We start from the raw sequence: 17,990 nt of genomic DNA, 5'->3' as shown, positions 1-17,990 counted from the left end.
AAACTGAGTCATAAATTGATCAGACAAGATATGAACTCTTCTTAAAAAAAAAGACATACAATGCAGTTGTTTCAAACAGCATTTATTCTTGTGTGAGAAAATATTGTCTCAGGCAGATTATAGATCTTGCAGTACAATTCAAATGACAAGATCAAAAAAATCTCCTGTAACACCTAAGAAAGAAAAGCCTCCAGCAGGCGAGCGCGGTCACTGCTGCCTACAGAGCTCTCAGGTCCTGTGCCGCCTCACTTATAGAGAATATGTTCTGACATGTTGGTGAAGACCATCACTATTACAAAGAGCTACTTAGCATCATACATAAATCTTCTCAATATTTACTTTTTTTTTTAAATAACACTCTCAACTGCCACAAATTATAAATTAAAATCTAAATTTGATTTTTGCATTCCTTAAATTACTTCATGTAAGCCAATATAAACATACATTTACATATTTACAGAACTATACACATGCACCTTAACTACACTGAGCTCGTATACATATATGTATATAATATACACACACACATACACATTTTTGCCACTCATATGGCTCCAGGCGTCGCTAATTTGTTTTTCTTTTTTTCCCTCCAAAACAGACTGATTGTGCTTTTCAAGTCATTTCAGCCAGATTTGCGAACAATTTGCAAGTTCTTCAGTGAGTGAGTGATCGCAGTAGACTTTGTCATAACCACAAATATAATCAGCTTCACCTCTTTAGTGGCTTCACATCTTACTAACCAAGTAGCTGCACATTCTAGTTATCAATACAGTTTCACAATATGGAAAAATAAGTAAAGACCTCTAAAGTCCCACCTACAACACGTCATAGCTGGACTAAAATATGAAGAATATTTTCACTGGCAGCCTACTGATTAAAATTCTCCAGTATTTCTCTTAATTTGAAATAGTTTTAACGCTTACTTTGATGTATAATTCGAGCCAATTTCACTGAAAAGGCTAAATTTGATTCTGTGGATCTTTAAAGTGTTTCCTTGTGCACCTTTCTGGAAAATACCTGTTTACATCATATTATCAACAATTTTCAAAGGCTAAAATTTACATTTTTTTTGTCCATAGCTGTCCAAACCAACCCTGTGAGTCCAGATATGAAGTGAACGTTCAGTGAGACTTCCACACTTCATTAAACACAGTGACATTTCAATGGCAAATACAATCTAAATATGTTTTGAATCAAGACAATCCCTTTGACAATTAAATATTTACACTTCTCTCATTTAAGTCTTGACTCACTTTGGCCTAAAATAAAAACTTTATATGAACACATAGCAACAGTGGTTGTGTAAAACCTTTTTAAAAAAATCTCATGAATATATATGTGCAGATTCATCTACGAAAATGTCTTCAAGCGCCTTTTCTCTCACTCCATTGAAAACCTTTTAAAATCAGAGCAACAGTTTGACGCAGAAAACCATCAGAAACATTTTACTTCCCCGCCTTTTTAAGAGTATCAATGAAGCTTCTATACATATAACCAGGCAGCCGGTTAAAGATGATAAAATCTTGAAACTAAAATTCATATAAAATTGGAGGGAGTGAAGTTGAGATTTCCTCTCACGTGGTTTAAATGCACCATGGCCCGGTCGTACGCAGTGTGTACAGACTTGCGAACGCTGGGTTTCTTTCCTTCCATCAAGCGCAGTTTGTCTACAGTGTCGTCCATCCCCATCGGCAGCAGTTTGTTTTGAGGGAGCCATTGCCTGAAAACAAAGAGGGACAGTTTTCATAACACGACTTCTCCTGATGGTGTTAAAATTCAGCATGAGGATCATCTCCTCCGCCTGAATCTTACCAAGTTCTTTTGGTGTCAAAGAACAGCACTAAGAAGAGCTTATCGCCAGCTTCCGTTTGTCTCCACTCGCCCAGTTTGAGCACCTCCACAGGAGGCACTGGGATGGGGATGCCGTTGTGAAGAAGCCCTTCCTGGGGCATGTCTGGGTCAACAATCTGTAACAATGGATTATGTCAGTCACAGCACACTGAACAATTAATCTTTCAGTACTTCTTTATGCCAACTCTGGCACTTGGCATCATGAACTAAAAGAAAGCTACAGTACGCGCAGCATGAACTGGAAGATCAAATACATTCTCACCATTGCTGGGTATGATGGATATCCTCTGCATTTGGCCCAAACTAGGTCCAGAGGTGCGAGCTCCCTCTCGCTATCTAAAGACAGAAGCGTAGACTTTCCTGTGAACAGGATATTCCAATATATCCAATTAATTTGCGTCTGTGACAGCTCTTGAACCCAAACTGAGAATTTACTGGAATTATGTTGGTCGTGAAAGTTGGAAGATTTAAAATTTTTGTTTGCAGACTTTTACAGTATGCATCAAATAAACATAAAGAAACATAGGCATTTCAGTGTGTTTTGATTGCCCTCTCATGATACACACCAGCCCCAGAGATGTCTCCATTCTCACTGCCAGGGACTTTAGCCAGTGCAGGTTTACCCCGACTACGTTTGGGTGGGGAGACGCTACAGCTGTAAACAAATGGAGAGAAAGACGAGAGAAAGATGACTTTTAAGTTAAGTTACAATTTATGATAAGGGTAGACCTACAACTGGATAGCAAAGAGTTAAAAGATAATGTACTTAATACTCCATACTCACTTTAGTTTTTGGTCATCGTCCTGGTCAACGGAGGTGTGCTTTCCATTTGTCAGGCCTAGCAAAAACATAAATATAAATCAAAGTGACCACTTCTCTGAATCTCAGCAATCTCTCTCTGTGATATTACAATATATTTTTTCCTTACCTCCTTCTCTGGGTGGTGGAGGGAGTTTGTCTGCTTCACTTTCTGAACTGTGGCCTCTGGATCTCAGGTGGTGCGAGGAAGGAGAGGGAGGTGTAGGGGAGGCGTTTGGAGTCGGAGGTAAGGTGGTGATGTTGGTGACACCTGGTGAATTCGGGCTAGCAGGATTGCTACCCAAGCCGTTTGTGGCTTTTCCGTTCTGTCGTGGCGGGGATTTGTTCTTTGTGACTCGCGCCCCATTTTTAGCTTTCTTGAACAGCACAGACGTACGACGACCGACTCCGACCAAAGGCAGAGTTGGTGGCGTCCCCAGTGGTGTGACCTCGTGAACAGCCTCCGGTTGCAAAGACGGTGTTTCACCGACTTCAGCCTCATCTTCACCTTGGCTTTTGCTCCCGCTGCGGGATGATCTCTGGCGCTTGTAGGAGCGCCCGGGTGACCTTCGTCCTCCAGGTACGATGCCCAGGACAGGAGGTTCGAGTGGGGCGTCTCCTGGCAGCGGCGAAGACACCGGGCATGTAAGTTCTAGCACAGGTGGAGAGTCATCTGGATCAAAGAGAGATTTATGTCATGGTCATAAATCATGTATGATCAAATAAAAATTATATTAATAATGCCATAAAGCCAAATGGCATTCAAATAATGAAATAATTTAGAGTAAAAATCGCTTTTTACCTGCCCCGGAGTTGGACACTGTTGTCAAAAGTCCATTATCCACAATGTTTGTCTTCTGCTTTTTCTTTTCCTTCTGTTCCTCTTCTTCGTCGTCCTCCTCCTCCTCTTCTTCCTCTTCTTCCTTTCCTTCATCGTCCTTGTCCTTACCATTTACAGACTGAGCGTTTTGCTGCTGCTGGTTCATCTTTTGCCTGAGAGTGTTGATCTCTCGGCGCAGTAACCGGATGCGTTTGGTTCTGCCGCCACTGGAACGCATAGATGTCACCATGTCCAGTTTATCCAGTAAAACCTTTAGCTGCTCGTCTGTGGTCAAGTGAAGTCTGTTTTCTGGGTCCAAGAGAGAGTCAACTATAGAGAGTATAAAAAGAAAAAGAAGAGGAAGTAGGTGTGTGAGAATAAATGTTATGCTCATGAGGAAATGCTTCATTTTTACTCTCTTGAGGAAAAACCCTCCTGACTCACCGTCATCCCACGTACAGTGGTAGAAGCCATGTTTGTTTGGAGACTCTGGGAGGTGCATGCCAGTGCTGGGGTCCAGGCCGATGCTCTGAGACTGTCTGTGGGCGTGGCGGAGGACAGCCCCGCCCACCTCCCGCAGTTGTAAGGCTGCTCTGTGGAACATGGTGTCCTTGGAGTTGTACTTGAGGCAGTTGGAGATCATGAGGTCAAAGTCCTTCTCAAGGTCCGCGATGGAGCAGTAGGCGTGTCCCTCCAGCTTCTTACGCATGGTGGAGAAGTCCATGGGTTGGGAAATAAACTCCAGATAATCTGGGACCTCGGTGAATCATTAAAAGAAGAATGTTAGCTGTGTCATAGTAAAGCCAAAGAAAAAATGCTTCCAAGTGAGTATTTAAACAGACTGTTTTCTAACTGCACCAACCTCTGATAGATTGACAGGCTCAGAGAAGATTTTGGCCGTGTCCTTCTCTTGCAGTTGCTCCAAGGTTGATCGGAGAAGCACCAATGCAGGGGTCAACTTCAGTTCAAGAGCAGCCTGCTGAATTTTCATCTTAAGGGTGACGACATAAACAAACAGGAGAGTAGAGGAAAAGCAAGGTCACTCTTAAAAGTTAAAATAAACAAAGATGCTATAAAAATACCCCAAATAACTATAGCTTGTCTCAAATTAGTCTGTAACACACCTGCTCTCTCTTTAGCCTCTCTCGCTTGCGGATGAGTTCCACCAAAAGCCTGGCTCTTTCCAAGTCTTGCCTCAGTTTTTGCCAGTATCGTAGCTCCTCTCTCGCAGCACACAGCTTCTCATCAGGCTCTTTCTGAACACAAAAAAGCAAACACAATGAGATTAGACTCCAGGTTCAACTTTAAAATCCATTATAATTAGTTTTTCCTATTGAATTTCATTGTAGATGTAGGGGCAGCAAGGAGAAATTTGGGCTCTGAAACATAAGTGTGCTCCTGAGCCAATTGCAGGACAATGTTCTGGCTTTTAAAGGGAAATTTATAAAAATCAATCATCAGGTCGTCTGTCACATTTGCAGTTACGCAGCCAAAGCTGTAAATTAATCATTAACGTGAAAATTGGACAGTCAAAATTGAAACATATCAATTTAATTTGCACACAATAAACACTGTAACTGAAATGAAATAATCTTTATATTAAACAAAGTTCAAATTGATATTAAAAGCTAACAAAGGGAGAAAATGTATATCATAAACTGTATTTAACAGTCCTAACCACCTGCAATTAACCTGAATTTAATGGTTAGAACTGCTTAAGGTGTCCACTGCTATTTTAAAAATAGCGGGCAATAGATTAAAACCAATATCTATAATGTTTTACATGCTGTCGCCCTCTGCAGCAGCGAGGGGTCTACAGCAAAGATGACAAAACTGTGAAGGACTGCGTGGAGGCCTGCCATCTATCTGAGACAGCCATTGCAGAGTGTGATGTCTGGGCTTATGCTTGATATCAGTGTGTGAGAATACAAACATGGTGTGAAATGTTTGATTCCAGTGACCTGGCTGAACAGACTTCATGGTCTCTGAAAGCCTGATAGATATGTTTCCAATGACTTTAAATGTGCTGGTTTTAATATTTTATAACACACAGATGGATATATTAATTGATTCAAAATCGATGTGTAGCTTTAAATAAGTCTAAGCGATGAGCAAAGTCACATGTGTCAAGTAACCACAAGTGCTTTGCCTGCAGTCAAATGTGTGAAAATGCAACGGACTAAATGTGCTGATGGTGACTTTAGTTTACTGTCAGTCATTCAAACGTTTTCATGTGAAACAGGACACGGTCACAAATATGTGAAAAACAAAAGGCACTGCATGACATGACTGTACTGGAGATAATTCAGAGAATTGTGTTCATTTTTAAATGTCTTTTCTCACCTGTTCTGCAGTCTTGTGCGCCTGTAGATGGGAATGCAGTCGGCGTATTAAAGGCATCCCATTTCGAGACTGTCGTTTCAGTAACCAGTAGTTATGAAGCCTCTGCATGAACTGGTTCTTCCTCTGGACTTCAACTCCTGTGCAGATCTTGTTCAGCCTGTGGAGATGAAATGTTACAATGAAGCACTTCAAACAGTGGAAATAATGGTGGTGACAATAACACAAATACCTTGTGATTGTATGACAGTGGTAATTTAGAATATCAATTAAGAGTTTCCTACAGATCCCTGGAAGAATATGAATCATCTCTTTTAAGACAACGGACATAACAGTAAATTAATAGTGTGCTGGGTATGTAAATTCTGACAGTTTTCACATATCATACCTGTGAGAGGGAATCTGAGGCACGAGCAGCACAGGCACAGTTGAGCGACGTGTCGACCCACCAGACCCTTTTGTATTCTTCTTTTTCTGGCCCTTGGTAGCCTTCTTATTCGGTGGTGGCGGGGGACTTTGAGTGTAGGACCTTTGACCGCGGTTACCTCTACCGCCCACCAGTCTCCCTTCAACTGACTCGTCTCCAGACCCATCCCGCCGAGACCCCACTGGAGAATGATGCTCACAGAAAGCGGTCTTCTTCACAGAGAACGTGGTACCGTTAACACCCGTCTCCCGGACCGGGTCTATCTTCATAAATAGGCCGGCCTTCTGGGCGCAGGTGACGTGAAAGGCCCTGTAGCAGTTGGCTTTGTGGCACTGAATGGATGCTCCCCTGCCTTTCTGCTTACACAGGTAGCAGGTGAGCTTCCAGCGAGCAGGAGGGATGTTCTTGACCCCCTCAACAGGCTCCAAGAACACTGTGTTGGCAAAGCACACCTCTGGGATCCATATGGCACAGACAACATGGGCCCAACGTCCATCACTTGTCTGTTTGAAGGCACCTCCTCGGTTGGGACAGAGCACACAGTCTACAGGACGGGAAGGGGACTGCAGGCAGCAGCGGCACAGCCACTGGCCCTCAGGGACGTATGGCACACCGTAACACTCCTGGTGGACAGCCAGATTGCAGATGTCACAGAACAGGATGACATTACTGTTCAGACATTCGTCATCCAGGCAGACACAGCAGAAGGCATCCTCGTCGACAGCGCTCTGTGACAGTGCCTGGCTACGGGACTCCAGGATGGACTCCCTCTCTAGGCGGTCGATCAACAGCTCAAAAGTGTCCGCAGAAACAGAGGCATGGCCGTCAGACACTCTCTTTTGGTTCACCATCTCTAGCCAGGCCAGATCCTCCTCGTCCATGTCGTACTCAGCCACACTGTCCTGTTCCTCCCCTGACTTTTCTATGTAACGGTAGTAGGCTGCTGGGAGAGGAGGTGCCTCTGAAGGGCAAACTGAACTCAGCACACGGAAGGTGGGCTCAGGCAGAGGGGTTTGCTGGGACGGGTGCTGGAGGGAATTAGTAGATCCGGTTTGCTGCTGGGAGCCCGAGCGTTGATTCTGGTGAGAAGTATTTTTACTCCTCCTGCCTTTACTGTTTGAAGGTTTCCTCCACGACCTGGTTTTACTCTGCGTCTGTTCACTGTTCTCCTTGTTGCTGTTGCATTCAGCAATGTCCTGGGCCATCATCTCGTCCTCGGTTATGACCGGCAAAGGATCTGTGATGTTAATCCGATGGAGCCTTCCATCTAGGTCCACTTCCACTATTTTCTGTGCCTGAGCATATGTCAGTGTCTCCCTGGATGGAGAGAGCTGCAGTCTGTAGGGCGAGGGGGGCCGCAACTGGCCAGATGAGCCCCTGCCCCTTCCTCTCCCTCTACCTCGGCCCCTACCCATGTTGAGTCCGCTAACAACTGTCTCACATTCCCACCTCCTCACCTTCCGCATGGGAGTTTACACCAGCTCCCTAACAGATGGAAAGGAAGAAAAAATATTTAATACAATGATTCAAGTTAATGTGTGTTTTAAATTTGTGGTAAAGTAACTGTTGTATGTTCATAGTTGATTTTACTCTGACATAACTATCAGTGTGAGGTTATTATTGAAACAAGAGTGCTTCCTACAGTAAATAAATGTTAATTCTTAAACAGCAGCCAGTCAATGTCATCCTCTTTTAACAAGAAACTAATGTAATGCCTTGCAAATATTAAGGAAATCACCACTTGCCCATTAGGTTAATGAGGGCTGGTGATGATAAAGTATTGTGACCCTCCTATGAAGAACTGTGGTTGACATCATACAGTATGCGTTCAAACTGTGCACACATACATGCTAATATGGGAATCTAGTTGATTGATACTTTAGTTGATAAACAGGACATTAAAAAGAAAACAATATGATACCTGATAAGTAATTTATCAACAAAAAACAAAGAACATTATCTAGTTCCAACTTCTCAAATGTGACAAATTGCAGCTCTTCTCTATTTTTTGGGTGTTGAAGACCTCAACTTGGCGTCTGGGAAATTATTTTAATGGGTATTTTGCGTTTTCTCATTTTATGGACTAAACAATTAATTGAATAAATAATCACCAAATTAATTGATAATAAAATAATAATTTACTGCACCCCTAATAAACTTTCAACTGCAGATGAGAAGAAGCATCTGGGTTAAATCGTTATGTACACTTCATAAATGTTGCATAATCCATTAATAATCAATTTAACTGCTTACAAAAATGTATTGTATCCTGCCCTCATAGTTTTAGTCTTACAATCTATCCATATTTAATTTAATCCTGCTTTATTCCTTTATTTGAATTGATAAAATAATAAATGTTAGGTGCGTCGTCTTCTTGTGCATTATTAGTAAGATTTGTTGTAATTTTTTAAAAATTATTCCTAGACATGTAAAGGGGTCAACTCTGGTTCTGTGGTAATAACAACACAGCATGTTACCTCAAGTACTCTGACTGCACAAACACAACTACAGTAAGCTGTACTGCTTGCATGTATGCACCACAGCTGTCTCTCCATTGGTCCAATCAAGAGTCTGTAACAGCGCCACATTTCTCTCTGTCCAATCAAACGCCAGCATCCTCTATTTTTTTTCCTTGTTGCTGTGCGTAGTTCGGTTGAAGAGCGCTAAATACCAACCCGAGTATCTAACATCTGTCAGCCATTTTAAGCGCACAACAGCAGAGACAACATTTGTATTGCAAGTTGATTAGCAGCCCAATTATACATACCAACAGCAACCAGAAAGCAGACGCACTGTACGCACCGTGCCTAAATGCATTGATTAGTTGCATGTATACATTAGATCACGACACTGCAGTGTGCGGCGTTTCGGGCATTGCTTTGTAGTCCAAACGTCTGCAGAAAGATCGTCTCAGGCTGATGTGATAACGTTACTCGGTCGGACAGGACACACAGAAGTCGTATAAGAAAAGGGCAAATTTTACCCAAGTCAGGCTTGTAATGTTGAAAATACCAGAGTCGTTTACCTTGTAAAACCGTCCTCTGCAGTGCAAGTGCCGAAGAGAATAACTGCACCCAGCTAAATGTCAGCTAGTGACAGACTACAACCGAGGCGGACATGCTAGCCGTTAGCTTAGCTAGCCGGTAAATCCAGGAGCGACAGCGTCATCTTCAGCACTTCATTTCTCCGCTGTGACTGCGGTCAAACACACAAACTCGACCCGGTCACATACTTGTGGTTTTAACCTTTCAAACGGTGCTGGTTCCCAATTTAGGGGCAGCAAAATCCTGAAGATATCAAATTAATGTACCTTGGATGAGGCTAAATATTCAGTCAAGATGGCTTGAAAAATACGCCCCTTTGGAAAAAACCACCTAAGCCAATAGCAAGTCGCCGCTTCACCTCGCACGCAACTCGCACTGATATCTGATTGGTCAATGCGATAAAACGATGACATCGCACTCAATTTGGAGCTCATGACAGAAAAAAAGCGATGAGGAAAACAACTCAACATATATTGCGCGCCTTATGGCTTCATCATTTCCCACAGAGCCCATATTGCACCTTTATACACCTGCTATCAGAAGCGGATTTAATGATTTAGGGGCCACAGACAAACTCTGTCTTGCTTTATTTTCAGCCTTTCTCTAACTAAATGTTGGTATTGGCAGTCGTAGAAGAGGTGCTCAAAACTTTTATCAATTAGAACTATTAATATCAAACAGTAAAAATACTGTAAAAGTCCTGCATCCAAATTTTAACTTAAAAATGAATGGTGAAAGAGAGACATTATCAATGTACTTAAAGTTACTTAACTTGTGGTGAAGGTGGATCTTTTAATTCTTATATAATGCTGGATAGTTTAATCAATAATAATGCATTATATTTTATGTTATATTTTGTGAGTAAAATCTGAATATGCAGCGTAATATTCATTTGTCAGGTAAATGTAGAGGTACAATGTTTTCTTCTGAAGTAGAAGTACACATGCATATTTTTTTTAAGTGCTATGGGGGCTTTCTGTGAGTTATTTTGGGTTACAATGAGTTAGAATAGTAACATAATTCAATATTTTTTATATACAAACACCATAATAAATGTATAGCTATTTGGGGCCTTTTTAGTTGGGGGCTCAGGCAGTTGCCACCTTGCCTAATGGTTAAGTCTACCCCTGCCCTGCCTGCTGTTTCTAGGGAACAATCCAATTTTTATCGAAATACTCATAAACATATTAGTGTGTCTGTTTATGTACATCAGAATCAGAAACAGGTTTATTGGCAAGTAGGTTTGCACATACAAGGAATTTGCCTTGGTGCTGTGGTACATAACAGTAAAAAATATACACAAAATTAAATAATCCTAAATAATATAACCCGAGAAAGAGAGACATTTACAATAAATAATATGTAAAATATAGTCCAAGTCAGAAGAACTGCTATAGGCTAAAATTTTAAATTGAGGAGAATGAAATGAAATGTACAAAATATTGTTATTATTACTATTAATAACAATAATAATAACAATAATTCAAGTTAGGTTAATGTAACGAGTCATGTCATCATAAATCACAGATGTGCAAGTACAAGATTATAAGATTTCACATTATCTACGTTGTAGGTTTGCAATTTTCCTGATAAATAAGGCTAGAGCCAGAGCCATGACTTTAGATATACTGAGGTCATTGGTCTCAAGTCATATCTGACTTACTCAGTTAACCTTTCAATTATATTGTCTGTAGATTTTATCCCCACTATGAAGATCATTCTTGATTTTGGCAGTAGTAGCTTTAACAGTTCCCACTCAAGGTCCACTTCAGGGCTGCAACTAATGATCATTTTCATCGTTAACTAATCTGCTGATTATTTTCTCAATCAATTAAATGTCAAAAATTTTTGAAAATTGTGAAAATTGCTTGTTATGTCCGACCAGCTGTCCAAAACCCAAATATATTCAGTTTACTATCATAAATGACAAAGAAGCAAATCCTCACATTTGAGAAGGTGGAAGTAGTGAGTGATTTTTGTTGACTGAAACAATGAATTAATTATCAAAGTAGTTGCATTTTGACTCTCTGTTGACTGACTTTTCTCAGTCGTTATGGAGATGGATGTGTTGACATGCCAGCTCAGTTATGTTTTCATCTTTGCTAATGACTTTTTTTTTCTTTTTCCCACCCTCAACTTTATTGAAAACAGTCAAATTCAAAAAACAGTACATAAACAAGATGAATAACAAAAAGAGGAAACAAAGTACTAGAGAAAAAAAAGAAGCTTTTTACTTTCAATAAAAACAAAATAATACACAAGAGGAGGAAAACATAACTAAAGGGGTACAGATATAATTCAAGTAACATTAGTCTGTAATTTTGTATATTTTAAATTAATTGTTTGGGTTTACATTCTATAATTACAGACAAATTCTAAACTTTTATTTAAGAAAACTGATTCCGATATTCTTCCAATTTAATATTCTTGTGTATTTTTAAATGTTACCTTTTTATGCAAGACAATAATAAGTTTAAAAGACAGGACAGTGTATTTCTCCACCAGAATTATAGTCCTGGCAATGTGGACAATTCTTTGAAAGAGGATTAAGATTAGAATGGCTGGAATAAATATGATGTGAAGTTGAAGTTATAGAGTGTCTTCAGGAATCATGACCTCAATACACTATTTCTAAAATCCTACCTACATCACTCATGTAGACTCTTTATACTTCCATCAGCTGACTTAACAAAAAATAATCCCATTAGAGTAAGTGTATCTAATTGTATGACCTCATGTTTCAGTTTGTATTAGATTTGTCAGTAATATTATGGGTGTTATGAGGACAACAATGTGGTCAAAGCCAACAATGATTTTTGCTAAATTAAGTTCATTCATTGGCAGGAGTTGATGCATTTACTTCAAATTACAGGATGGTCATATGCCAGTGCAGAGCTACAATCATTTCATCATGTCAGCAGGCTTTTGTTGAATATATAATTTCTTATTTTATAGTCTGCATTGTTCCAGTTGAAACTGCAAAACACAGATTGATCGCTGTGTTTGCTGATCACTGATTAACTCATTTATTTGGGTTACCAGTTTTACCACATGAGCTATAAAACGCCTGCTGAGCTCACAAAGAGACTGATTTAGTCAAATGTCTCACTATAGGAACAATTCCTGTTGCCTGAACACTCAAATTGATTTATTAATGTTAAGCTATATCATGTTTTTCACAGGCTTCCATTGTAACTTGAATTTATAATGTAATATATAATATACAAAATCATTTGAACTACTAAATTGTCAGAATTTCTGACCGTAAATCATATACAGTATTAACTCTAAGATTATAACTTTCAGACTGTTTGTTATTAACCTGCAGCCATATTGCCTGTTGGTTCAAACATTAATGATAAAATACAAATGAAAAAAAAAAAAAACATTGCATTTAACATTGTATTTATTTGCATGTCTACCATCTGCTTCTGATTACTATTTTATAAGTATTAAAAAAATTAAACCATCCTTTAAAATATATTCCCAGTCAGGTGAGTCATCCACAAAACCAAACCAGACAAGGAGGACTGTATCAAATATTGATTTGGGAGCTCTACAGAAGAAACAACCCTTTGCTACCTGTTAGCTTTAGAGGGTTTAGTAGTTTTATCTTTGCCCGTGCTACAATAAAGGCTTTCTTACTTATTCAACACTTAACTGAACTTCAGTCAAAATACCAAAAAGACGTGCTATGTTTGGTTCTCTGCATGAATATATCTATTTTATTCTTTCTGTGTAGCAACATTTTGATTATTCTCCAGGGCTTCACATGATTTTAGTCAGTCAATTCTGTGGGTCGATTTTCCCTTTTATAGTGTTTTGGTGAAAAAACAGAGAGTTTACTGTAAGGCTGCACAAACTAATGTTATTGTTTTTTTTTCTCATGAGCTTTTGATGTCTTGCAGAAACATCTCCAAATGCATCTCAAACACAAGTAACACCCCACCCATATTGTTGTTGGTCCGTTTAATTCATGCAAGTCACACGTGCATTTAAAACATTGTACAACAGTAGATTCAACACTAATAAACTTACTAAATGGCTTTTTAAAATATAGCTTTACACAGTGTATGAGAGCTGCTACTTGCTTCAGGAGCTTCAAATATTAAACTTTGTTTACATGTATGTAAATATCATGCAAACTATGATCAATAGCAATACAAGGATAATATTAATATTCTGTCACAAGATGATGATGTATCATTTGTATTAGTAACATATGGTCATTTTGTTCATTTAAATTACAGTTTTATTCAACGTTTGATGCTAAATATTCGCACTAAAATCCTGCTACATTTTTCCCCACCCCTTCAAATTTCTCCCACATTCTCCACCCACCAAAACTTCATTGGCTGTTTTATCACATTTGAATCTGGAAACTTCGGATCACGCTGTATCACAGACGAGCTCACTGGGGTCTGTCTGAAGCCTGACGTGCCAATCCAGCAGTCGCATCTTGGACTCTTTTCAGGTGCCGTGGTAAGAACATCCATCACGTTTCTTCACACTGACTGTCAGTTATTTTCTTTTAATTACTTAATATTTTGATTTGACTCAGGTCTTTGCATTTGTATTAAGAAAAGTCTTAATTTACCTTTATTGTAGTTTATCCATTTGATGCACTACTAACCACTTATTGTCTTTTTATAACTAGAAGGATGCAAACTAAGACAGTCAGGATGCTGTTCGGCCTCTTTGTATTATCTGCTGGATTCTTCTTCAATGTGGGAATTTGCACTGCAGGTAAGGAACTTGTTGCAGAAATAATACTAACACACTTACCAAATCTAACCTGACCTGATCCGTTTTTATCTCAAACTGTAATGAACGTGAGTGTGCACTTATGTAGAAGATGGTCTGGTTAACACCATAAGAACGTTCAAAAAACATGTTTTATCTGTGGATACTGATATGTCAAAGTTTGACCCGGTCACTGCATTTGTAATTCAGTATGTGGCAACTTGCTTTTTTTCTCTGCCAAATTCCTCGTGTTTTCACTGCGGGATTTAGTTGAAATTTCTCAGGCTTGAAAAGACATAAATACATAAACTGTCAGCTCAGTTCAGCATCAAAGTGTAGCGCCACATCCTGTCCAACTCTTGTAGAAAAACAGAAAAGGAAGCAAGCCAGTTGACATTCTCAAAAAAAAAATGGTAATAAATCAACTCTATGGAGCAAACAAAGGCCCTGTGTTTCAGAGAAGCCAAAAAGTGACAGGGGCTTGAAGAGCTTGTATACGTGTCATCTTTTGAAAAGGAGGATCTGATGGTTGTCAGGATCACCCCGTGGTGATGGATCCCCAAGGCCTTGGCCTGAATCAAGGCTTTTGATACTCTTTGACTTCCCTCCCATCTCACAGTGCCATGGCATTGAGAGTCTTTGAATCAACACGCTGCTCTAAATAGATTGTGTTCTACAAACTGTTTTCAAGGAGGAGACGAGAGCAGCCAGATCTGTAGGATACCGGAAGCCAGTTGTGACTAGAAGGTCAATACATGCGCCCTGAAATTCACCTCAGACATCTCTGCATGTCAGAGTAAAATCTAAGGATGGCCAGCGCACAAAGAAGTCTTTGATTTCGCTAAATTTAGGATGGACTTCAGCTGTGAAGAACTTTTGAGAGAGAAAAAAAATATTTCAGTGGTTCTGTTACTTTAATGTTTTCCGATTATTTACTCCAGTAATTCCCAACCGTTTTCGGCTTGTGACCCCTTAAATTGAACCAATGTGTGGTTCATCACAGTCCTTCCCAGATTTGTCCTATTTGAAGATTTTTTTAGAATCTTTTAGAGAAAAGCCAGAAAAAATAAACACATGTCTGTAGCTGATATTTATTCTTTCTTATTCCTTTAATCATCTACTGACCTTCCTTCCTGACTTTCAAATATTTACCGTGCTTGTATCTAAAAGTTAACATGTTCCTTACTTTTTCCTCTGAACATCCGTGCCGTCAGAGCTGAGAATTACAACGATAAAGGTAGTTAATTTGTTTATGTCAAGCCTATTGTAACTCTGAATACAAAATAAACGATAATAGAAATTCCACTGATTATCTTTTAACATATTTCCATTTAGCAAGAGCCGTATACAATGTCCAAAGGCTCACAACTGGAAGGCTTTTGTATGGACCTGCTGTCTGAAATTGCCAAGAAGCTGGGCTTCAAGTACAAAGTGCAGCTGGTAAGAGACAGTTCATACGGCCGACAGGATGAGAGCGGGAACTGGAATGGGATGATCGGAGAGGTGGTGAGAGGGGTGAGTACATGACAGCGGACATTTGGAGGGGTCAAAGGGCAGCTAACTACTCTGCAGAAGCTTGAATATCCCAACTGGCATATGTGACTCATGATCAATGCATTAAAAATACAGGTATATGTGTAACCTTAACAGGGATGTTATTGGTAAAAATATTGAATTATTTAATATATCTTACATGTCAACTGTATTTTTGGATTCTTTACAGGAGGCAGACCTTGCAATTGCTCCGCTGACTCTCACTGCAGCTCGGGAGAAAGCGGTGGGGATGACCAAACCGTTCATGCAGACAGGAATCAGCATTCTGCTGAGGAAGGACATCTCAGAGGGAGCAGGCTTCTTTGATTTCCTGACCCCCTTTACAGCAGAGACTTGGGTCGGCATACTAATTGCCTACCTGGGGACAGCTGCTTGCATCTTTATAGTTGCCAGGTTGGTGATGCAAGTAGTGTCATTCTTTTAAAAAGTGATAATTATTATTTATTTATGGATGTTTACTGATGTGCTGTGAATTTAATTGTGAATTTCTACTTCATGTTTGTGGATATTTCCACATATTTTGCTGGCAGTGGAATCCCTTTGAGTGCTGTCACATTAATAATTAATATTTTTATGCAAATACAGACTCAGCCCATGTGAGTGGAGTCAGCCTCAGAGTGAGCAGAACAGATTCAGTCTCATCCACAGCCTCTGGTACACAGCTGGAGCTCTGACTCTGCAAGGTAAAAAGCAAACACTTTGTATGTCAAAACAATACAAGAAATAGAGAGGAGAATCTTCACACTCAACTAAATTTCTCACTTGCTGTTCTTTTTTTCTCTCAGATTTCTTTTAGATTATTCATATTTTTTTCTTTCTGCAAAATTTCTCCCTCTTAGCGTTTGACTTTTTTTTTTTTTTTTCTTTTTTTGTGTTGTCAGGTGCTGGTCCTCACCCCAGAGCTCTTTCAGGACGTGTCATCTGCTGCAGCTGGTGGTTATTTTCCATTGTCCTCTTGGCTTGTTATTTCTCTAATCTCAGCTCCTCTAAGAGCTCTGAGTCCACTCACCTGACGGTGAAAGGGTTTGAGGACTTGGCCAATCAGGACACAATTCAGTATGGCTGCCTGGCTGGCTCCTCCACACTTGCTTTCTTCAGGGTAAATATGAGGATCTTTATCTCCTTGTAGTTAAGATTGAAAGACAGTTTGTACATTGGATCACTGATGGATCACTTATCTCACAGCTGTTTCTATTCTCTTTTATTCTTTTTTTCTTTCATCCAGAATTCAAACAACCCCGTGTACCGCAGAATCCATGAACACATGGAGAGGACTAAGAGCTTTGTGTCATCTATGGATGAAGGAATCCGGCGTGCAAAAGAGGGCAACTATGCCTTTATTGGAGAGTCTGTCTCTCTGGACTTGGCAGTAGCACGCCATTGTGAACTGGTCAGAGCTCATGAAGTCATTGGCATGAGGGGATATAGCATCGCTGCCCCACTCGGTGAGGCTACTCAGTTTGGAACCTCAGTAAACATGAAATTTAAAAAAAAGATGTTAAAATGGTATAATTAACATGTCAAAACTATCAATTTCCTTAAGGCTCTCCCATCATAAAGAACCTCAGTATTGCAATCCTACAACTGAGCGAGGCAGGAGAGCTGGCATACCTGAGAAGCAAGTGGTGGGCCAGCAGCTGCATGGCAGGCAAGGCCAAGTCTTCAGCTGTGCAGCCGCACAGTCTCAAGGGGATGTTTCTGATTCTTTCCCTGGGCCTGGGGCTGGGAACACTGCTGGCTGTCCTGGAGCTCACCTCCAGGAGCCGCAGCAGTGCAGCGGACCAGAGGGTACGTGCAAACGCATACACAAATCACTTCTGTCAGCCGAAAAAACTCCTCAGTGTTTTCAAACTAAACCAAACAGTCTTGTCTTTAGCTTGTATTTGAGTTTTTCCAATAGGATTTTAGATTGTCCTCAGTTAGTTTTCACATCAGCTTTAGAACAAAATGCAAAAGACACACACAGACTCAGACATTCATACTCGCTCACGTACACACCCATGTTTACACTGAATTCTTGACCATATTGAAATGTTTTGTTTCACTGTCTTTCCCCTAGAAAACCTGCTGCACTGTCCTGACTGAGGAACTCAGTCTGCGCCTGAGGAACAACAATGCAAACAAACCCCAGGAAGCTGCAGATAAAGATAAAGAAAAGGCATAGAAACATCCTAGAAACATTGATAAGTCTGAAAATTTTGTTTTCTTTTAACTTTTAATTTTTTTGGGATTGAGAGTTGTTTCAGAATTTATCCTAATATTTGACAGAAACATTAACTTAATTGTAGGTTTTATTTTTTTCTGACTTGTGTAGATACATCATATAAAAAATAAAATATATTACATTTAAAATTAAAATAAAAAACTCACATTTTTATTAAAATAATAATTTTATTGATTTTCAAATACGAA

At 39.8% G+C, this 17,990-nt stretch overlaps 2 protein-coding genes across 3 annotated transcripts; one reads left to right on the top strand and one right to left on the bottom strand.

Moving 5' to 3' along the window:
• Positions 1-66: 66 nt before the first annotated feature.
• Positions 67-9,563, bottom strand: brpf3a (bromodomain and PHD finger containing, 3a). Of its 2 annotated transcripts, none has more exons than XM_067587012.1 (13): positions 9,263-9,563; positions 6,199-7,722; positions 5,814-5,970; positions 4,595-4,726; positions 4,333-4,461; positions 3,915-4,227; positions 3,453-3,800; positions 2,781-3,323; positions 2,636-2,690; positions 2,418-2,506; positions 2,114-2,211; positions 1,813-1,967; positions 67-1,720 (listed from the first exon to the last, which is right to left on the bottom strand). In XM_067587012.1, exons 2-13 carry the CDS (start codon positions 7,701-7,703, stop codon positions 1,537-1,539), a joined length of 3,708 nt encoding a protein of 1,235 aa, XP_067443113.1. In that variant the 5' UTR covers positions 7,704-7,722; positions 9,263-9,563; the 3' UTR covers positions 67-1,536. The 2 variants fall into 2 exon arrangements, with proteins under 2 accessions (XP_067443113.1, XP_067443114.1); XM_067587013.1 differs by having other exon boundaries at positions 2,114-2,187; positions 9,263-9,562.
• Positions 9,564-10,135: 572 nt separating this feature from the next.
• si:dkey-183j2.10 (glutamate receptor U1) lies at positions 10,136-17,872 on the top strand. Its single transcript, XM_067587020.1, has 11 exons — positions 10,136-13,244; positions 13,687-13,763; positions 13,939-14,027; positions 15,239-15,261; positions 15,360-15,539; positions 15,748-15,971; positions 16,164-16,261; positions 16,460-16,677; positions 16,804-17,023; positions 17,122-17,366; positions 17,638-17,872. Exons 3-11 carry the CDS (start codon positions 13,943-13,945, stop codon positions 17,740-17,742), a joined length of 1,398 nt encoding a protein of 465 aa, XP_067443121.1. The 5' UTR covers positions 10,136-13,244; positions 13,687-13,763; positions 13,939-13,942; the 3' UTR covers positions 17,743-17,872.
• The last annotated feature ends 118 nt before the right edge of the window (positions 17,873-17,990 follow it).

Source organism: Thunnus thynnus, chromosome 4 (assembly GCF_963924715.1).
Source record: "Thunnus thynnus chromosome 4, fThuThy2.1, whole genome shotgun sequence".
Taxonomy (NCBI): Eukaryota; Metazoa; Chordata; class Actinopteri; order Scombriformes; family Scombridae; genus Thunnus; species Thunnus thynnus.
Note: the sequence above shows the minus strand (reverse complement) of the source record. Positions and strands in the feature narration are given on the sequence as shown.